The sequence below is a fragment of the Astyanax mexicanus genome, chromosome 14 (assembly GCF_023375975.1).
Source record: "Astyanax mexicanus isolate ESR-SI-001 chromosome 14, AstMex3_surface, whole genome shotgun sequence".
In the NCBI taxonomy this organism is placed as follows: domain Eukaryota; kingdom Metazoa; phylum Chordata; class Actinopteri; order Characiformes; family Acestrorhamphidae; genus Astyanax; species Astyanax mexicanus.
This window is the reverse complement of record NC_064421.1, coordinates 6,786,109-6,809,815: the sequence shown is the minus strand read 5'-3', so window position 1 is coordinate 6,809,815 and position 23,707 is coordinate 6,786,109. Positions and strand designations below refer to the sequence as shown.

Here is a 23,707-nt window from a genome sequence, read left to right as displayed (position 1 = left end):
GTTGCACAGGATAAGTTCATCAGAGTTACCAGCCTCAGAAGCCGTTAGCCGCAAGCTAACAGCACAACTGATAAGAGCACCTAAATACTTCACAGAGTATTTTGGTTTGTTTAACACTTTTAAGTTACTACATGATTCCTTATGTGTTCCTTCATATTCTGTATGATTAAAAATTTACGATTTAAGAAAAAGAAAAAAAAAAACAAGAAAAACAATGAAGATGAAGGTATGGTTAATGGTTAGCGGCGGTTCGGCGGGAACCCGTGCGGCTGAGAGAGAGCGCTCGGAGGAGAGAGCCCCTCCACCTGCTCAAGGAGATCCATTTAAAAGGAGGTGTCTGACTGACTGTGAGAAACAGCAGTGCAGTGGAAGCAGACGGAGGTGATACTCAGAAAGGCCTCAGGTCAGGTCCTGATCTGGAATACAGGGGTGTGTATCAGGCGGAGGAGAGGAAATGCAACACACTTTTAAAAATAAAGGGGCCAAAAAAGATTCTTCAGAGTCAAACAGAATCTACTCTTCTTTTGCTGGAATAACTTCTGTCTAGGGAAGACTTTCTCTAACCCATGAATGACACCAGGGCCCCTTTTTTTTAGCGATCTACTGTATAGACGAGACATCAATTATGCACTGCATACCTAGATTTAGGGCGTGTCAGTGTGTCTTTGGTATCGTGAGGGCACAAAAAATGTTCTTAGTAAACCAATTAGCGTATCACCTTCCTTTTCTTTTAAGAGCCAGGTGTGCTATGACTTTGGCACGCTGCTATTTTAATAGCGCATTTCTTTTGCACGTCATTTACAGGAACGGCAAAATTATTTTATTTGTATGTTGCAGCGCATCTGTGTGTGTAAAGAGTGGAAGTGTATGCGAGCTGAATGCGTGTCCTCATACCTGTGTAGCTAAGAAGATAGGTATGGACAGGTGAATATTGACTGTTGTCAGAGTTTAAATCGGTCAGTGGCGCACCTGTGTTTTCCACGACCAAGATAGAAACATGCCAGAAATTTACATGAACACACCTCACTTCCAGACCACCATGCCCATCAGTGTAAATATTTTCCTAAACTCTTTTAACAGCGCGGGTGCAAGACCTGAAAATAGACTGTCAACGGGGTGTAAGGTCTTGCACAGGGTGTATGATGAGGCCGCAGGACTTCTGGAGGTGTAACATGGGACAACAAGCTGTCCAGAAGGCCTGGTGTGTCACTGCAATCCAACACTTTGTTTTATGTGCAGTTATTTCTAAAAATAAATAAAGACGAGTGCAATATAACTGATGCATAAACTTTACTAACGTTTAATTATAATCAGTTTCTGGAGGTTTAAATTGTTTTAAATTCTAAAAATAATGGATAAATTAGGTAAATTTCATTATAACAGGATTATTAAATGATATACACAGCACTGTTAAATCACTGTTAAATCATTGTAACATTACAGAACCCCCTTTTCCTTGCAAAAAAAAATGCACAGCACATTATTATCATTCAGGCTGCTGTCGAACACTGAATCCACCTCAACTAATGTTGATCTCCTGAGTAAGCAGAAAGGTTGGGAAAGGCTCAGGCTGGCTGAGAGAACACACGAGTTTGGCATTATCCAGACAGTGAGGAGTTTCTGACTGACAGCCTGATACCATGAGTATTTTTCCACTTTATTTGGAAGAGAGTGCGCTCCGCAGTTCCCCTTTTTTTTCTGTTTCTCCCTCGCTTTCTCTTTTTTTCCCTCTCTCTGTCCATCAGCAGCCGTGATTGCGGCTCACTATTCAAGCTCAAAACAAGCCCTGCGCTGCCACAATGAATGCAAATTGCATTCATTTCAGTGCAGCCCTAATGTTCTTGACTTTTGTTCCTGATTCACAGCACAAACAAAAACGCAACAGCGCATCGCTCGCAAGACACAGATTATTATTTTTGCTCGCCTTCCTTTGCCTTTCCTCACAATAACTCCGCTTCATTTGGAGGCTCTGCAGTGACCGATTACCCTCCATTTAGCCATGCATGTAATGAAAACACAGCATTCTTGGAGAAAAGTTCAGTGCAGTGCTGTTGAATAAGAATTCACCATGGATCAGTAGGAATACAGCTAGACTTACTATACACAACAACATGCAAAACTGCATAAATCAGTTAATATCTACATCAGGGTAACTTGATCTGATCATAGCTACATAGATACAGAATTACTAGCTGCCAAACCTTATTATCTATTTTAAAATTATTTAATAATATGAATGTCTGAGCATTATTTGAGAATTATTGAGATATGGAGTTAAGCTAAGCAAAAAAAAAATCAGAAGAAACTGACTTAATTTAAACATAATCTGTAAAATGTAATGGACAAAAATCTATTTCTTATGAGAAACAAAAGTAGGACCCCCTATTCCCTAAGAGCTGCTATTTCTCTGTTTGGCTGAAATAACCTCAATTAGATGTTTCCTGTAACTGACCAACCAATCAACAAACCATCTATTCAAATATCCAAACAACTAAACATCTATCCAACCAACCAACTAACTATCCATCCATCCATCTGTTGACTGGGAGAATGTTTTAACACTCCTCCATGCAGAATTCTTTCAGCGGTTTGATTCTTTACCTTCAGAGTTTGTATGGATGGCCTCAACATTTCTTAACTTTTTTTCTCACAAGAAAGTTTCTTAATTTCTTAAGTAATATCTTCTACTATTTGTTCTATTATATATGCTCCATCTCTCAAAACTGTTCAAATAAATCCCAATTGTCTATATATTTGAATATGTTTAAAAAGACAATGGCTTTCATAGTGTGTCCTACTTTTTTTTTTACATGACTGTGTGTTAAATTTAACGTTAAAAAAATATTTGACCAACATCAATTAATGGCAAATCAATGGCATTAGAAGCTTTACAATAGTGGACATTTGATGAATGCTCTGGGGTATTCAGAATTGTTATTTAAGATAAATAAACACATTTGCCATGCATTCTTTAGGTTATCTGTGTATAACAAATGTGGACGCAAAGTCAGTCTGTTGGCTGAGTGAAGTCCGTAGATTTCACATGGGAAAATATAAAAGCATGGGAAAATATAAAAAGTAGGTACCCCAGGGTGTCAAAAGTGATGATCACATGGAAACTGCTGGGAATTGCTTAAGAAGCTAGAAGGTTTTGTAGACCAAGGGGAAAAAAATTGCATGATGCAATGCATCTCTTTTGGTAAAAATCAATAGTGAAGTTATCAATCATACAACCTGCAAAACCACGCAATCTCAGCAAACCTAATAATGACCAATGTTGGTTAGTAGGTCTACATTGGCCTGATGTTTGTTGATGATCTAACATGGTTGGCTCAACATTGGTCTGGTGTTTGCTGCCAACCAATTCTGATTGGAGGCTCATAACTGGAGTGTTTCTTTCTGGTAACCTTCCTGTTGTGAGCTTATGATGTTTTGGATGTCCTATAGTGACCAATAATAGCAAGTGGACCTATGTTGCTCTCATGTTTTTGGCAACCAATAATGGTTGGGGGTCAACATTGGTCTGATGTTTGCTGTCAATCAGTAATGGCTGGTGGGTCATGTGTGTCTATGTTTCTAGTTATGGGTTACTATGTTTTTTGGCAACCAATAATTGGCTTACATTGACCTGATGTTGGCTGATGCTCAGTAAAGATTGGTTGGCCAGCAAAGGCATAACGCAAAGGCCAATGTGTTTCCTGGGCTTACACCACCTTTGTTGCTGACCAATAATAGTAGGTTGCTCAATTTTTGTTTTTGACGACTGCTGATATCTGACAAATGACAGCACTGTTTGTTGGCAACTGACAATGGGTGGTGAGCCTACATTGCTTTGATGTTACTTAAAGACCATTATTGGCTGGTGAGCATTCATTGATCTAATGTTACCTGAAGACCAGTATTGATAGGGGGCCATACATTGCTCTTATGTTGGATCAACAATGGCCTGATATTTGCTGATTTAATTACCAATAAACAAGTTATTGGGCCTCCACTTGCAAAATATTTTCTTTGCAGCCAACATAGGGTGGTGGTTAACCAAAAAATGTTGATGGGCCTACACTGACCTGATGTTTGGTGGGCTTATATTGGCCTCACATTTATATTTCTTGGCAACAAATTATATGTGGTAGGCCTATATTGCTCTAATGTTTTCTAAAGGTCAAAAATATGGTGGGTTTACATTGCTACAATGTTTCTGGGTACCAATAATGGTTATAATATTGGTTATTGATGACTACAATACTGTAAATAAGACTAGTCAGGTTGCACAGGTCCCAGTCTTTAGCACAGGCCACATACTGTATAGAGCTCCAAGGTATCCATTTAAATACATACATTTAAAGCTATCTCCTAATTTACAGATTTATGAGTAGACTGGCTTTTAATGAAACATAATTCCTGATGTGACCCTGTAATAATTTCCTATATGGAGAAGCTGCAGCTGTGCTGCTGTAAATGATGGGCTGAGCTAGAGAAACAAATAGATTGATATGAGAGAGAGACAGTGACAGACAGCCAGATAGACAGGCTGGATGTTAAAAGGCAAAGAGACACACACACACAAACAGACACACAAACAGAGGGGTGTAATGCACAGCACTCAGCACACAGAGCCCGACGCAGGGCTAATAAGGCCAGGGTTTTAGGGGCCGGGGCTGCAGGCACTGGCGGATAATTGCAGAGGCAGGCCAGAGCGTCTGATGGAGAGCGAGCCGGGCCTTTCATCTGAGGACGCCTGCCACAGTCGCCCTAACGAGAGGGCAGGCCCATATTGACCAGCACTTCACTTTGCCTACAACACTAATGGCGTGTGTTTATCAAAATGTTGGAGTGCTTTTGCCTTGGGCGCGCTTCAGACGAAGCCAGGCGAGCTTCATTTTTACATTTATTTATTTCTTTCTTTTTACAAGGACAGCTGGAGTGAGTGGAGATGTCAAGAGGGAAAATAAAGAAGAAAACAGAAGTAGTTGGTTTTGGTATTGATCTAATTTCCCAACTGAAAGGTGCGTTCATTCATTTCACTGAAAAACACTGCAGTTTTTCTACTGGATAAAAACACAACTCAGAATCCGTCAAACCAGCTGTTTAAGCAAAATATTACTGAAAACATTTTCAGAGAAGCTAGAATTGAATTTGACAAACACTTTTACAAAAAAAAGGTGCTCTAAATGTTTCTTTAGTGCCATCATATAACCAGTTATGGCCCAAAAAGGATGAAATGCTTAAGTTTAAAGAAGATGTGATTTTTTATGCCAATTACATAATGATAACATAATAAAGAAATAATGCAATGTTCCAAAAAAAATTAGTAGAAATCCTTCCCTGGGCAGCAGAGACTGTGGATGTGCAGGTGTCTTAATATTTTTACTCATGCCAAAAGTGTGACAATGTAGATTAATCATAAATTGTTACGTCAGAGATAACTTTAGAACGCACACACCTGATTCTCTGTCCTGCGATTACGTTTCTATAAAGCTGCTTTGCAACATCAGTTGTAAAACTATACAAATAAATTTATATAATGTTAGCAGAGTGTAAGGGTGTAAGTTTGTTTTTCCTCAAATTTTACAGTGCAAATCAGAAACATCATGCACGAGGGACAGTATGAAAATGAAAATAAATAACATCAGAGGTAGAGTTCGTATACAGTGAATAGTTCTATTATATAGTAATGTTCTAATCCATATTATGGCAAGAACTACTCAACTAAATAAAGAAAAAAAAGTACTTTAAGGAATTAAGGTTAGTCAATCAGAAAATTTTAAGTGCAGTAGCAAAAAAAGAACATGAAAAACATTATGGCTCTCATCAGGACTGCCCCAGAAACAGAAGAGCAAGAGTTTTCTCTGTTGTACTGAATAAGTTTATCAGAGTTACCAGCCTGAGAAACCACAAGTTAACAGCTCCCCATTAAGAGTACCTAAATGCTTTACAGAGTATTTTGGTTTAACTTTTTAATGATTCCTTGTGTTCCTTCATCATCCATTTGGTACAGAACAGGATGCTGAATGGAAATGCATACCACACTTTTTAGATTTTTATTTCTTAATAATGTTGTATAATATATATTTTTTAATTCTTTAACTTGACAATTACTTGCTACTTTGTGTTTGTATAAAATAAAATCCCATTAAACTACATTTAATTTGTGGGTGCAACATTAAATATGTGGAACAAATTCAAGGGCTGTGAATACTTTTTAAACTGTACAAATTAACAAGAGTTGGAGATATTTGTTTTTGTTTGGACAGAGACCATATGCTCTATGTTCTATTGTAAATAAAATATGAGTCTATGAGATCTGTAAATCATGGAATTCTGGTTTATTTACATTTATTTTTATTTTACACAACGTCCTGACCCATAACCATAACCACAGTTCTGTAAACTCCAACAGAGCTCTCTCTCTGTTTCCGTCTGATTGTCTCTGCTGCCACATTGCAGAGCCCAGTAGATTCATCACCATTCCTGCATATGTATAAGTGCAAAGTGCACTGAAACACTGTATGACTAGCTAAAAGCACAGACACAAATTACCTCTCGCTGCGCACTGTACATGCAGCCAATCAGTGCTCCTCTCGCCCAGCAGGGCAAAACACTGGCAGTAATTGAAAAGGTGATGCTGAAAGCATTAGTAATAACTGCGAGCGGGGCTGCTAGACGCCCTGTCAATCAAACTCCAAATCTGGGCGCGCTCTCTCGGCTGCCGGCCCTCATTATTGGGATTTGATGTCTACAAAGCCTGGCTCATCTAAGTCACCGCCTAATTTCACCATGGATGTTTTATCTGCGCGAGGATGAAGGAGAAAGAAATTACTCATTCCTTTCAGCCTCTCTCGCTCTTTTCTTTCTCCCTCCCTCTCTCCGTCTCTGTCTCTCAGACACAAACAGCCTCCAATAAAACAGTGAAGATGTCCAGACCAGATTCAAAGAGTGAGAACTATTGTATATCTCTTCTTCTTTAGTGTCGCAGCGCGAGCACACACACACACACACACACACACACACACACACACACACACACAAACACTCTCCCACACACACTTATGAACTTGTTTTTAGACATGAAGTCATGCATGCATTCAATGTACTGTATATTACTACAGTACAAAGAAAGCATAAGAGCAGGTTTCCATACACTTACTTTGGCTTAAAGGGGAACTCCAGTGTAAACTTGACTTTTTCCCGTAGTAAAATATGATAAAAAGTACTAACCTTTGTTAAATAGCACACCCCCGCTCTCCCACAGCTTTTCCAATGCAGATAAAACGCTTTTTACACCATTATCCAGGCTAAAAGTAGCTCCACACTCCATTGGTGGACAACTCGTAGCATAACCTACATCTCCGGGCGCACCTCATCACTCTACTGATCATGGCTTTATGGAGATATAGGTTATGATACATATTGTAAACAGCGTTATTTAATACGCTTCTTGTGCACTTTTTAAGTTATTAATGCCTTGTTTTAAATGCCAGGGCTCTCCGGATTCTACCAATGTGGTGTGGAGCTACTTTTAGCCTGGATAATGGTGTAAAAAGCAATTTATCTGCAGGGGACAAATATGCCCCATATCATTCATTCTAAAGCATGTTTGAACAATTGGAATAAAATGACTGGATATCGGAAAGCTCTGGGAGAATGGAGGTGTGCCATTCAACAAATGTTAGTACTCTTTATCATGTTTTACTACAGCAAAAGTCAATTTTACACCGGAGTTCTCCTTTAAATTTCAGTACAGCATAACTATAAGATTTCAAATGATTTCATGTTTGTCTATTCAATTAAAAAAAAAAGTTCTAATTCAGAATAAAAAAAGGTGTGATAAGTGATTAAAATAAGTGATTGTAAAACAGCATGCACAAAAGGAGTAAAAGATGGGCAGAAAATATACAGTTTGTCAACCAATGCATGAGAAAATTATTGCAATGTTTAAAAACAATGTTCCTCAATGAAAGACTGGAAGGAATTATCATATTTCATCCTCTATAGTGCACAATAGCATTAAAAGTTTCTAGGAATTAAGAGGAATTTCAGTATGTAAAGGGCCAGAGCACAATCCTAAGCTAAACTCTTTTATCAGCGATCCCTTAAAAGCAATGCATCATTCCTGATTTTCTTAAAGAAATGGATCCCGATAGCTCTGGACCAAACAGGGAAAGGACCATTCAAACTGTTATCAGCAACATCTTATGCTGCCTTCGAGGAAACATCTTTTATTTACCAAGGACATCCGGGCGGCACGGTGGCGCGGTGGGTAGCACTTCCGCCTCACAGCAAGACGGCCTGGGTTCGATTCCCGGCTGGGGCGTCCCGGGTCTTTCTGTGTGGAGTTTGCACGTTCTCCCGTGTCTGCGTGGGTTTCCTCCGGGTTCTCCGGTTTCCTCCCACAGTCCAAGGACGGCACGTTCAGGCTAATTGGAACTTGATTGAAATTGCCCCTTAGGTGTGAGTGTGTGAGTGAATGTGTCTGTGTGTCTGTCTGTGTCTGTCTGCCTTGCGATGGCTTAGATCGTAGAACCTTGTGATTAGACAGTACCTTTCCTGCCACGAAATAGCCGACGAGCTGATGTGGCGTTAAACTCGACTACCCAACCCAACCCAACCAAGGACATCCAAGCATTGTTCAACCAGACAATGCAAAACCATATGCTGCACACATCACAAAGCAATGGCTGAGGTAGAAAAGGGTACGTATGGGTGCTGAAAATATTCCAGACTTGTCCCCAATAGAGAATATGTACAGAATTTTAAAAGAAAAAACTCAGAGAAGAGCAAACGAGGCCAGTTAAACCCTTTTAGACTCCCAGCTACGCATGACTACATATGTAAGTCAAACCATATGATCCCTAATCCTATCTTTAACCTACCTCCATTCTCAGTAGCCCAAAATAGGTTGTCCTACAAAGTCAGGATGTTTTTGTCCAGATATTATATATAAACAAGGACACACACACATGCACACGCAGGCTTCATATATGCACAGGTATTAGCTCCTCACAGTAAGTAAAGGGCTTTACAGAGTTCATAAGACTTTCAAACAGATTACTTTCCAATCCCTTTTGCCCCTCTGGACCGTGCAGCCAGCGCAGGCAGCATGCAGACCGCGGGAGGTAGAGAGAGAGAGAAGAAGAGAGAATGGCATGAGTGGAAAAAAAAAGAAAAAAAGGGAAGAAAAACTAGAAGGTAAAGAGATAAAGTAAAGAGAGAAATTAGACACACTGAAGGTTTTGGTGCTAAAGCATTGACTCCCAGCAAAATAAAGTATTTATTGTTAATTATTTATAATTTTTATCCCATTTTCTTCCCAATTCACAAAGTCAATAACCCAACCCACTCATTTGGACTACTATCACTAGTCACTAGTGATGCCTCAACACACCAGAAGGGTAAAGACTAGCACATGCCTCCTCCGATATATGTGAAGTTAGCCACTGCCTCTTGCTGAGTAGCATCACAGCACGCTTGGAGGAAAGCGCAGCGACTCGGTTCTGATACATCAGCTCACAGACGCATCATGCTGATCGACATCACCCTAGGAGTGATGAGGAAAAGAGCGCCATCTACCCACCCAAAGAGCAAGGCCAATTGTAATCTCACTCTCTGGGCTCTGACAGCTGATGGCAAGCTGCATGACCAGGATTCGAACCAGCAATATTCCTATCATAGTGGTAGTGCTTCAGTCAGCTGGACCTCTTGGAGCCCAGTATATATATATATATTACAGCAAGAGTAGTACTAATCAGTGTGAACTGCTTTTCACTGAAAGCAAAGAAAGATGGCAGCATCATTCTTATCATGAAATATAAGGTGGATAATTCAGTATATGTAATGTATCTGGTCTCAACTGATTTCTGAATTCTGTGCAGTGAAACAGTGGAGCATTTCTCCAGGAGAACATGTGTAAAATGGCTGATAGTTTCTCTGCTGGGTTAGTACCTGTTGTTGAGTTATTTCCTTTATGCTGTTATTTGAGCACACAGAGCAATCATCTGACATAATGACTCCCATGAGATAGCTGTCTATACTATTATGGATCCACAGCCGTTTGCAACAGATAATGTGGGCAGAAGACACCCTTTAGCTCTTCCTCAAATGTAAACACAAATAAAGAAAAAGCTGTGTGTATAAAAAGTGTTTGAGGCTAAAAGAAGTGTTTTTTGGCTATACTGCACAAAAGACAATAGGTTTAATTACTGTTCTGTGTTGGGTAGTTAGTTTTAAGTAGTTTAGTTTTTGGGTAAGTGCCTGTTGTTGGGTTATATACACAATGATTGATATTTGTGTAGTTTGGCTGCTGAGTAATTTCACAGGGTTGGGTAGTTTAAGCAGTTTAACTGCTTGGTCAGTTCTATTTGTTGGGTAGTTTTGGCTAGTTTAGCTGTTGGATGAATGTTTTGTGTTGGGTAATTAGTTTTTACTAGTTTAGCTGCTTGTTTAGTTCCTCTTGTTTGGGTCAGTTTTGAGTAGTTCAGCTGCTGTGTTAATGCCTGATTTTGAGTTATTTCCACAATGTTGTGTAGTATTAAGCAGTTTAACTGCTGGTTTGGTTCCTCTTCTTGGATAGATCTGGCTATTTTAGCTGTTGAATTAATGTTTTGTGTTGGGTAGTTAGTTTTGAGCAGTTCAGCTGTTGTGTTAATGTCTGATTTTGGGTTATTTCCACAGGGTTGTGTAGTTTAAGCAGTTTAACTGCTTGGTCAGTTCTATTTGTAGGGTAGTTTTGGCTAGTTTAGCTGTTGGATGAATGTTTTGTGTTGGGAAGTCAGTTTTTAATAGTTTAACTGCTTGGTCAGTTCTATTTGTTGGGTAGTTTTGGCTAGTTTAGCTGTTGGATGAATATTTTGTGTTGGGTAATTAGTTTTTACTAATTTAGCTGAATGGTTAGTTCCTCTTGTTTGGGTAGTTTTGGCTAGTTTAGCTGTTGGATGAATATTTTGTGTTGGGTAATTAGTTTTTACTAATTTAGCTGAATGGTTAGTTCCTCTTGTTTGGGTAGTTTTGGCTAGTTTAGCTGCTGGATGAATGTTTTGTGTTGGAAAGTCAGTTTTGAGTAGTTCAGCTGCTGTGTTAATGCCTGATTTTGGGTTATTTCCACAGGGTTGTGTAGTTTAAGCAGTTTAACTGCTGGTTTGGTTCCTCTTCTTGGATAGATCTGGCTATTTTAGCTGTTGAATTAATGTTTTGTGTTGGGTAGTTAGTTTTGAGCAGTTCAGCTGTTGTGTTAATGTCTGATTTTGGGTTATTTCCACAGGGTTGTGTAGTTTAAGCAGTTTAACTGCTTGGTCAGTTCTATTTGTTGGGTAGTTTTGGCTAGTTTAGCTGTTGGATGAATATTTTGTGTTGGGTAATTAGTTTTTACTAATTTAGCTGAATGGTTAGTTCCTCTTGTTTGGGTAGTTTTGGCTAGTTTAGCTGTTGGATGAATATTTTGTGTTGGGTAATTAGTTTTTACTAATTTAGCTGAATGGTTAGTTCCTCTTGTTTGGGTAGTTTTGGCTAGTTTAGCTGCTGGATGAATGTTTTGTGTTGGAAAGTCAGTTTTGAGTAGTTCAGCTGCTGTGTTAATGCCTGATTTTGGGTAGTATTAAGCAGATTAACTGCTTGTTTAGTTCCTCTTTTTGGGTAGTTCTGAATTAATGTTTTGTGTTGGGAAGTTAGTTTTAACAAGTTTAGCTGATTGGCTAGTTCCACTTGTTTGGGTATTTTTGGCTAGTTTAGCTATTGGTTGAACGTTTTGTGTTGGGTAGTTAATTGTTACTAGTTGGCTTCAAATCAAATCAAATTTATTTGTGAAGCGCTTTTTACAACTGATGTTGTCCTAAAGCAGCTTTACAGAAAGATGACAACAGGACAAGGAATCTGGCAAAACATTAAACATAGAAAATACAGAATACAGAACCCCCAGTGAGCGTGGAGCGTGGAGGCAAGGAAAATCTCCCTCAGAGCTGAAAGAGGAAGAAACCTTGGGAGGACCAAGACTCACATATTTTAAAAAGTCTTTATACATCCACATAGGTTTTATATATTCAGGAGTATAGCAGCGCCATTACCTAAACAGGTAGTTCCTCTTGTTTAAGTAGTTTTGGCTAGTTTAGCTGTTAGATGAAAGTTTTGTGTTGGGTAGTTATTAGTTTTGAGTAGTTTCAGCTGCTGGGTTAGGACCTCTTTCAGTTATATAAACAGTTATATAAATTAGCTTCAGGGATTATGTTTTTTATTGTTTTTTTTGCAGTTGTTTAATGTTAGCCAACCAATCATAATCAGAGTATAAAATGTACTCTATTTATTAATAATTGTTTATCCCAATGCTTGAGCAAAGACAAATACTTTATCCAGCACTGGGCAGCCAAACTGACATAGACTGATTTAGAGTGTATATGAAAGTGTATATATTTCATGGTTCAGGTGTTCTTTGCTTTATTAATTTCTTTACATTGAATAACTGTTATCGGTGTTGTATAACACTCTTCAGTTGTGTGTTATTTGTGATAACACACTCTCTCGTGTTCAATTGCTTGAGTATCATCTCAGCCAATCATATTACTCAGCTCATACATTTAAATAGCTACACTAAGAGCAACGGCTAAACATGAAAATGGATCACTCTGTGCAGTTATAAGAGTGCTTCACAGCTCAGGAGTCGGAGGGTGCTTGTTCACGAGGGGCTAAGATGAGCAAATATTTGCCTCTTTCTCTTTGCGATATTACATTCCATTACTGTTAAACCTCAGCAAATTAGGAGCACAAAGCCCATTCACCAGAAATTAGCAGTCAAATTCAAGTGTGTGCACAGCCAGAGACAATAGAAGGAGCCCATCTGTGCCTTTTGTTTTACACAGCTCTAAAATAAAGTCCTATGCAGCGTGATGTTTCTCCCTATGTAGGCTACATCAGATAAGAGCTGAGCTTGTTAGGGTGCATTATATACAGCCTACAATTATATAGGTTGCTGAGCTCTATTATAGAGGATGCACCTATGATTACAGTGGAATAATTTCTGTGGTAATCACAACTGCAGCGCTTTTCTATCTCACATTCTGCTGGAAAAATCACAGAAATATCAGGCTGTTCTGGATTTAGATGCCAGACTGAAATTGCACTGAAACTAGGTCTTTAAATTTCTTATCAAAATGAGTTTAAATTTCTTCACAGCTTGTGCTCAATCAGTTCCATGGTGCTGTGATTTGGTGGTTAGTGTGCAACGCAGCAAATAACCAAAGTGCATGGCAAAAAAGATTAAGGGGCAGTTTTCCAGACAGGAATTTAGCATAGCCTCAGACTACACAGCATTTTAAATAGAGATTTTCCATTGAAAGGAAAATAACCAACAACATGGCTTAATCACCAAGTGTTGGTTTCCTGGACGAGAATTAAGCCTAGTTTTGGGCTACAAAGCATTTTAAATAGAGATTTTCCATTGAAAAGGGAAATATAGTCCACAACAAGGCTTAATCACTTAGGGTTGGTTTCCTGAACAAAAATTCAGCCTAGTCTTAGACTTCAAAACATTTTAAACCAAACTTTTTCAATTAATCTCAATTTACTGGAAAATAATTAAACCTAGTCTTGGTCTAAACCACATATTGAAAGAAGATTTTCCACTGAAAGGATGTTGTCTTCAAGTCGTGTCAGAAATATATTTACAAAATGAGGGCATATGAATGCCACAACAAACTCTTATTTACCAGTGGGAACTGAACCGCTTGAAATTTTGCAACAGGAGTGGCATAAAGTTATCCAAAAGCAGTGTGTAAGACTGGTGGAGAAGAACATGCCAAGATACATGAAAACTGTGATTTAAACCAGGGCTTTATCTTTTATAAAGCAAATAAACATATTTTTCGCTGGTTTTCAAGATTGAGCTACTTGTCATATTGCATAAGTATTCCATCTTTCTGACCACTCTGGCTCTGGAACTCTGTCAGCTGCCTCTTGTTGCTTTGAGAGCCTATCAAAGCTCTGATTGTCAGGCTGCTTTCATAACTGACACATACTGTTAATTGGCATTCAGACTAATATGAGTCATATGGCCGCTTTTGTAATTGTGATTGAAAGTCCTATTCATGTGATGTTTCATGTGGTGTTTGCATTATTCCATTATTTGGTCAATGCCTTAAGAAAGGGATGCTTAAATAGTCCACTAATGCTAAAAGAAGGCTCATAAGCATGTAACAGCGCCACCCGCTGTGTGATGAACCCAGTCAAATTACTATATCCCTTTTAGCTTAGAGTCCATAAAGAACCATAGTTTTTACAGCATTTAGCTGACACTCTTATCCAGAGTGACTTGCAAGGTTATTTCAATTACAGAGGTGGGTCAATGTAGTGTTAGAAGTCTTGTCCACGGACTCTTATTGGTGTAGCGCAGCATTCAGTCACCCAGGCCGGGAATTGAACCCACATGATGTGTTAACTCATTGGCAGAGGGTTGTGTTATCCACTGCACCACACCAACCACATTTGTTTATCATTTATTTACTTGCCTTACAATGTTTGCTTTCTGCACGTCATCACATTAATTAGTATATAATAAATGTAATAGAGGATTCCTGAAGTGCTTTGATTAGTTCCTTATGCCTCTTGCATTAATGTGTCATAAGTCATTTCTTCATTTGAAGCCAACATTACGTAGAGGACTATTTTTAAAAGAATATGTTGAGTCACATATAGAGTCTAAGCCTTCACTCCCAATGCAGCCAGGCAGATCAATGCAAAAAGTTTGAGATAAAAAAATAAATAAATAAATTGATTTAAGTGTGTCAATTGAATTGACTGATTTTCTAGTGTATAATCCATCACAATAAATTATAATTCTAAATGCATTGCATCAATGTGCTACTTGAACTTCGTTCTTAAAATCACTTTCATGGCTACAGGTGTATAGGAAAAGCAGCAGCTAGGCATGCTGGGACTGCTTCTACAAACATTAGTGAAAGAATGTGTCTCAGGCTCTCAGGAGCTCAGTGTACTCCAGCACTGTGGTACTGTGTGATAGGGTGCAGCACCTGTGCAAAAAGTCCAGTCGTGAAATTTCACTACTCACTACTAAATATTCCACAGCCAACTGTCAGTGATATTATAACACCTTGGAATCAACTTTCTGCAGAGTCACTACATCACTACACACCTCCAAACTTCATGTAGTTTCAGATTAGATTAACAACAGTAAAGAGTAGAGAGAATCATGGAATGGACCGAACAGCTCCAAACAAGCCTTACATTACCAAACACAACAACGCAGGCCAGCAGATACTTTTGGCAGTATAGAGTGCAGGGCGGAGCCTACTGCATTTAAAATACGTATTTAAACTACTTTTAATTTAATATCAACTTGTGCTCAGTCAGTTCCATGGTGCTATGATTTGGTGGTTGGTTTGCAACTTTCCAAGAATATAAGAATGCAAATTCTGTTCCCACTAGGTATCTCTTATATCGTAAGTTTTTGAATATTGTGATATTATTTAAACCCATCAGGATAACACTTTTTTGTTGCTTGTAGCGAAAAGAAAATTTGCCAAATATCTACTAGAGACAGATTATATCTGTCCAGTATCATTTATTTTACTTCAGTCCTGGATATATGGAGTGCATTATTAGTATCATGACATGTTGGATAATTGCATTCTGTTACAAATCTGGTAAAAATGTCAATTAGGGGTGGACCATGTCATATCATATGCAATAATATTGACAACTTAAATGTAGTTAATTTTGTTGCAGTAGTGTATTATTCAAAGTAACACACCTGAACTCCAGAGTAAAAGGAAATAATTCTCTATGGAATCTTAACCTTTTAGGGTTTATGGTTAGATTTAAATTTTGGGTATTGGTTGTTGGGGTTTTACTGCCACTTCAGCACATATTTGGCTATTTGTCTATTTCTCGCTACATATGTATTAAATTAGGTGTTTGAGGTTCAGATGCGATAAGAACTTTAAAATCTTCCCTGATGTATTTTATGTTTTTTTTTCTTGGTAGTAAGACTGTCTTATATAGTTATATGCAGCACAGTTGATGAGGATGTGTTTCATCATTAGCGGGATGCTGCAAAGGTTAGGGTTAGGTTTTATGGTTGATTTATGGTTAGGGGTAGACTTAGGGTAAGAGTATAAGATTAGCTTGTATAGAGAATAATTTAAATTCTAATAAGAGTTTAGTTGCATTTAATAGACATGCAATTTAATGTTAGTTGAGTATCTGTCATATTTTATGGACTATCCATATAAAGTGTTACCATACAATGCTCCTCAAATGTCATTCCCCAAAAATACCAGGACATATTGCAATATTATTATAGGACCATATCACACACCACTGGTTCATACAGACAATTCTAGACTTTTATAAAGTATACACAGTACATGTGACACTGTGTAAGAGGAATACAACTTCACTACAGCAATGTCCCTTCCATCTTTCAATAAGGTAACACTTCCTGATCACATACTGCTATCTCATAACTTCTGCCTGACTAATGCAGTGTGTATAATGTGTAATCTGCTCCTTTAGGTATATTTACAATGTAATGGTACAATCATTCTGAATAAAAATATATATATTTTTTTAGCCACAACTACAAGCTGGCACAGGGTGTGTGGTGAGTCTGAGTGGTGAGTGGTGTCCAGCAGTGGAAATGTGACTGGATGAGGAGAGGTCACCACAGCCAGGTGTGAGCTGATCATCTACAGCTACAAAACACTGCCCCCATCTGCTCACACTGCTCTGCAAGGTGATCCACATGAACACAGCCAAATGAGACTCAACAGATAGCTGTGTGTGTGTGAGAGAGAGAGAGAGAGAGAGAGAGAGAGAGAGAGAGAGAAAGAGAGAAAGAGAAAGAGAGAGAGAGTGAGTGAAAGCAACAAGTAAAAAGAGGATGAGGAAGGAAAAGGAGGAGGAGAAAGAAGAAGAGAAGACATAGATAAGGAAGAAGGAGAGAATAAGGGGGAGCCCTTCAGGCAGGTAACAGTATTAGATGTTATCCTGAGGTATTTTTTTTTTCCAACATTTAACCTGAAATTAACACCTATTGACATTGGTGGACAGTTGGTAGAAGCAGTAGAAGAAAGACAAGAGAAGAAAGAGAAGAATGAGATGGTGGAGAGGGGAAAGAAGAAATAGAAAACTTGATTAAATAAAAAAGATGAAGAAGCAAAACAGAAACAATAAATGAGAAGAAAAAGAATGTGGAGGAGATGAATGTGAAGAACAAGAAAAAGAAGAAAACAACAAAACGCAGGATAAAATGAAAGAAGAATATGAAGAAGGACAAATAGAAGAATAAAAATGATAATGAAAGAGAATGAAAAAAGACGAGGAAGAAGAAAAGGGAGGATAAGAAGAAGGAAAAGAACAAGTAAAAGAAGATAAAGAAGAACAAAAAGAAATGAAGAGGAAAATTAGAAAAAAAAAAGATGGTGACAAATCAAACTCTGTCATAAAACATGAACGTCGACCAAATCATATAGCTCTCTCTCTCTCTCTCTCTCTCTCTCTCTCTCTCTCTCTCACACACACACACACACACACACACACACACACACAGCACTGGGCTCTTTTCTTTGCCTGTTGTGTTTTAACGCCCATTTCCCTGCATTCGCAATACAATATGTTCTTATCTCTGCTTTCTTATGCAAATGAGACAGCCTCCCTTTTTGCAAGTGTCACAGCTGTACATTTGGAAACAGCCTTTATAATTGCCTGTAATTATCTGAGACCAGACTACTTCAAAACATCCTGGTAATTTGATGGAGTGGAAGGGAGGGAGGGGGCAGTGCTACTGAGAAGACGCTGCTGCGTTTCAGTGGAGAAAGCCAAACTGCTGTGAAGAGTGGGGGGGGGGGGGGGGGGGTGGTGAGGTAGTGGTGGTGGTGATGGGGGTGGTGGCGAGGGTGGGGGGGTTAAGCAGCTCAGTAAAAGCACACCCTGTGAGAGGGACCACAGACCAGGCCGTAATTATCTCTGCTAAGCTTTCTGGCCATGAAACCACAAATAAAAGCCACCTGCAGTAAAGAGCTCTCAAAACGGCTCACAGAACAGAGCAAACTGACTTAATAACATTAATATAATAACAATAGACGCAATCACCACCCACAACAGCCAATTAAAGCACAGCGAAATAGCTAAAAAAAAAAAAAAAGGGCTGAGTGATTGTTGGTAAAATAAGTATAACTGCAAATACATGAACACAACTGGAAAAATAGTAATAAATAACATTACAATTATTGGGGTGAAAAAAAGCTGTACAAATTAAAGGATGCTCTACTACCCTGTTGGGTTCCTCTACAGCCTGGATATAGGATGAGATATGGATGGTCATGGTGGTTCCTGCAGTAAATGTATCCACAGATGCTGCAGCTGGGCCCGTAGATCCTGCTCTACACTCGTAGGTTGCCTAGTCCTAGCGATTCCTAGTCCTGGCGATTCTGAATCAATTCAAATCCATTTAAAAGTACGTTTAGGTTTTATTTTTTGCCGCTCCTACTCCAGACAGTACTGCATACTGCATTACGCGTCCTCTTGGCCACTGTAGAAGAAGGCCGTCTAGGCCACCGTACGGCAAGCTAGCTAGTTAGCCAGTTAGATAACCGGCTCCATCTCCATCTTAATGGAGTCCGCTGGCATTATGGATATGGATTTTACAATGGGAAGAGAGAGCTTAAAATGAGCACAATGGATTGCAATGGATGAGCTAAAAGAAGCTAAAAAGCATCCAAAAGCAGCAACAGACCAGCAAACTCTGGAGCAATGCAACAAACTTCCTGCTGTGAATATTTCACACTCCATCCATTTACAAGTATACAGCTCAGTCAAAGGCAAGGGGTTTGAGGTTATGGTTAATATGCTGGACCCAGGGTACGCTTTACCTTCATATAGCTTTTATAGCGATAAAGCAGTGCCACAAGTCTACAGTGAAACAAAGAATAAAGTGGCAGAAGCTCTGATTGATGCAGACAGACTAGCACATACGTGTGACTCCTGGACCCAGTCGTATGTTTAATATTTAAGGTTTTGAGGCATTAAGCATGATGTCAGCATGTTCATGGTTGTTTGTCTCCTCCAGGGAGACCTATTATAATAGCAATAAGTTTCTACACAGAACAGAAAGTCTGTGTGTGTATACAGTTCATATTTGTACATTTGTGTCAGCATCATTACATGCAACTTGAAACAACCTAAATGTATTCATTAGAAAGGGTGTTTACAAATATTTATATATATACATTAGTCTAAACTTGTCCGAATCATGCAGCTTGCTATCAGCTGCCAGAGCCATGAGAGAGCACAATTAACGTTGCTCTCTCTGGGTGGGTACAGTAGATGGCACTCTTTCTCCTCATCACTCCTAAGGTGATGTCGATCAGCACAATGCATCTGTGAGTTGATGTATCAGAACCGAGTCCTGGATACTCAGAAATGCTGCGTCAGCAGCAGCTGGAAAGAGGCAGCTGCTGACTTCACATATGTTGGAGGTGCTAGTCTTCACCCTTCTTTACCTCCTTGTGACCTCACTAGTGATGGGGGATATACAGCTGAGTAGCAGCTAAAAGGCTAGGACAATTGACCTAGCTAAATAGGTACAAAATGGGGAAAAAGTTTAAAATAAAAAAGTAAAATAAAATTATATATTCTAGATAGATATTTGTTTTTTTCCTAATAATAGCTATTTTAATCAAGCCTAGTAGTCACATTTACAGGCAATCACAGGCTGTCAAAAATGTCTGATGCGGAAATATTCAATTGCTCCTTTTTCTGCCCCGTACATGTGTTTTTTAATAGCTAGCCATACGCCTGCAGCCTGGCGCTTGAAGCTAAGCTGTCCACAAGTGATGTGAATTGCTCGTAGTCAGCGTGCCACGCTGAGTGCAGTTAAGGCTTATGTAACGGATGTATAAATAAATGTCCCTGACACTCCACAGATGGCCTGGCCTCCCCCACAGAGGGCAGCTCCGGCTGTGGAGAGAGATCCAGGTCCTGGCCCTGCCCTGAGCCTTTAGAGCTCCATCACCGTCCCAAAACACGCCCGGCGCTACTCATACACGACTGCTCCGACCAGCAGGCCAGCAGGCCAACAGGCCATCCACCTGGGCACCCAGGTGTGCAGCTCCGGCACTACTTAAACAGGTGGGCTTTGTTCGCTTCATGATAAACGTGCTGCAGCTGCTGCAGCTTTTGAGCCATTTAGAGCAAAGTGGAAGTCCTGGATTAGTTTGGAGTATCCTCTGTGGGAGAGCGCACTGGATAGTAGCTGTGTGCCACAGCAGCATCAAAAGTTTGGATCTTTCTAGAAACTAGAGGGTATTTCAATCATGTCCATTTGATTAAAAACTAAACTATTTACTTGACATTTTGCTAAAAGAGTAAGTTCTCCATGTGCACAAAATTCTAAAATAACTATACTATGCCCTTCACATTGCATGCATTGGATACCTATCAGATCTCACACTGTATTTTTCATATTATAAAATGCACTAAAAAAAAATTCCTATATAATCCTTAATGCACCTTATAATCCAGTGCGCCTTATGTATGAATTCTACCAGTCAGGTATTAAGGAGCAGTAAAGCCACTCTGCTGAAATACAGCATTATAAGGGTGAGTTTTCAGTGAAGTTTCTCCAGCACTAAGGCTGGGTGCAGCAGCTTTAGCATTAGCCGCTAACAGCAGCACTAGCTCTTTTACCATTCAGAAGTAAGTATAGTGGACTGTAGTCTGCGTGTTAGCCATGATAAAACAAGTTAAGTGGGAAGAACCGCTAGCTGATAGCACCCTGAGTTACCGGAACACTCAGGCTTCCCCAGTCTAGCATTATCGTGCGGTATTTACGCACCCATAGCGCTGCGATTAGCGACTAATGCTAATGCTGCTGCACCCAGCCTTAGTGCTGGAGAAACTTTTCTGAAATTACACCCTTAGACAAAATATTGGAAATCTAAGCCTACTGTAAAAAAACGTAAAAAGTGCTTTACACACCCAAGTAAACAGTTTTCAAGAGACAAATCTGTGCAGATTAACAACCAGTGCTCGTTTGACTAGTTTTTTTTAATAAGAATTACAGTTTTATTTACTTAGCCATAGCTTCTCCATTAGAAGGGAAACATGACAACACCCTTGCTCACTTTGATATAGGCATCCTTAACAGTATTGCTTAATGCGCCTTATAATCCAGTGCACTTTATGCATTAAAAAATAGACCAGAAAATAGATGTTCATTGATAGTGCACCTTATAATAATAATAAAAAATAAAAAAAATACAGTATTAAAGTGACTCAAACTGATGTTCACACAGTACTCATCATCATGTACATCAAAGTGCCAATATAAATAGCAGGTTTTGACAAAGTAATAATTTGATGGTTTCATAAAAAACACATATTAAAACTGTTTTTGGCCAAAGAAGGATTTAAAAACCCGATACTATTAAAACAAAAAAAAAATAAAAGTTATAGTAACACTTCTTTTGTATTGGTCAAGTTTTGGGTAATGTAAAGTAATGTAAATGTCCAGGTATGGGGGTATATGTTTATGGAATTAATTAATAATTTTTTCCCTTTCTAAAATTCAGTTTGCTCTGTCTGAAGGCCTCGGCATACTTCCAGCGAAACGAATTTCGTGAGCATTGCACGAAGTCAAGGGCGCTTTCGCGAGCTTTCGAGCTGGCATACTTTCTGCGGCTTCGCTTTGCCTGTCTCGCATGCTCCACAACTGCAGGTGGTGCTGTTACGTTAGCAAAGCTTAGTTTCATGACTACCGGAAAACCATCGCGCTCTGTCTAAACAAGCTCCGGTATGGCAACGTGTGAAATACTCGAGGTGTATAAACATACCCTAGAAGATTTCTTCAAAATCGTCCATGTTTGTTTTCTTGGCACGCCTCTTTTTTAACGACCAATCACAGCCTTTGTCGCGTTGTGTCTTCGGCCGTGGAGTTCGCCCAGCTTTCATGTGCACGACACGACGAACGAAGCCCCTGTGCGACGTCCGCGCCTGTTCGTTTTCTCCGCAATTACTCCACATTTTTCGCTAGAGCCACGCGAACGTCGTCTCCGCATGAAGTATGCCGAGGCCTTTCCGGTGCTTTATAATTGTTATTAATTTAGCTTTTTTGTTTTCTTTTTTTCTTCTTTTATATTATTTGTGCTTTCTATTTCACATCATACAGTTTAACATTGTTCTAAAGCAGATCAGTCTCTATTATCGTCCTGTGTGATACTGTGTACTAGTTTTAGGTGGGCTGTGTACGCTTGTGCTGAAACAGAGCAGTACCTCAGAGTGAGTGACGGGCGTCTGGCTGATTCCTGTGCTGACGGAGGTCCAGGAGCGGGCGGTGAGGACGCAGGCGAACAGAGGGTACAGGTCACCAGCCCCCAGTCGCCTGCTGTACCGCTCGATGCCCTTCATGTCCCCCTTTATCAAACTCTGCCACAGTCTGCAGTAGTCCATGCGGAAGTCCTGGTTCAGCATCTAGGGCAGGGGCAAATACACATACAGGGAGACACTTTAAACAGGGGGAGCTAACTGGAGCTTCTGATCGAAATATGTCTGGAATATTCTATATATATTTTTTTATAAATAAAAAAAAAATACAGTACTAATCAAATGTTGAGACATACCTTCTCATTCAATATTTAAATTTTTCTTTATTCAATTTATTTTCTACAATAATTAATAATAAAGACATGAAAACACATGTGGAATCATGCAGAAAATAATAAGGGTTTATCCTCCATCTGACCAATCCCCTAAACCTAAACCCAACTATTGTTCAGCACCTCCAGGAACTCCTAACTTCAAGACAATGAAAAAAAATATTTCAGGTGAATCTCCCTCATGAAGACACTGAGATTAAAATTAAACCAAGAGTGTTCAGATCTTTCCTCAAAGATAAATGTGATACATACTTAGAAGAATCTAAAGTATAAAACTTTAAATTCTGGTTTGTTTAACACTTTTTGTTCACAGAATAATTTAGCATTTAGCAGTGTTCCTGTAGAGCTTTAATACAGTCTTCCTAACTTCAAAACTTGTGCAGTTTCTTATCTTTTTATTATCATTTAATAGATTATTATTATTTTAAATGTTAATAGTTAAAAGTTGCAATTTTATTACAGAAATGTTGTGCTAGGTAAAGAAAATATACTTGAAATTGATCCTATTTTACATCAAAACTAACCTTTAAATATTAAACTTCATAAAAGCATTGTTATTATTATTATTGTTGTTTTTACAATTGTTATTATTGTTATTATTATTGTGATTTTTTTTATTTAATTTATATGTTCGTTATGTTAACATTTTGTTTGTTGTTTAACTATAGATTCGATTTTGACATTTGTATGTATTTTTTAGAACAGTCATGCTAGTAAAGCCAATTTGAATTTGCGAGAGCGAGAGAGAGAGAATAAGAGAATGAGGAAGAGACAGAGAGAGAAAGAAAAGGAGAGAGAGAGAGAAATGAGGGAGAGACACAAAGAGAGACAGAAGGAAAGAGAGATGGAGAGAGAGAGACAGAGGTAGAGATAAATAAGAAATAAGGTAGAGAGACAAAGAGAGACAGAAGGAGAGAGAGATGGAGAGAGAGAGAGAGGGGGAGAGAGAGAGACCCAAACAGAGATGCATCATTAACATGCAGTGAGTGAATAGCACCACTTTACAACTTCAACACTTAACTAGAAAAGGTAAAGTTCGTGAACGAACTTTA

General features: G+C 38.9%; 1 protein-coding gene across 1 annotated transcript in view; it reads right to left on the bottom strand.

The window, feature by feature from the left end:
* The window catches only part of adck1 (aarF domain containing kinase 1), a 248,162-nt gene that overhangs the window by 38,498 nt on the left and 185,957 nt on the right, over positions 1-23,707 (bottom strand). Inside the window, exon 9 of the mRNA XM_049463856.1 lies at positions 22,273-22,470. Coding sequence (XP_049319813.1) covers positions 22,273-22,470 — 198 coding nt within the window. The remainder of the gene's footprint in view (positions 1-22,272; positions 22,471-23,707) is intronic.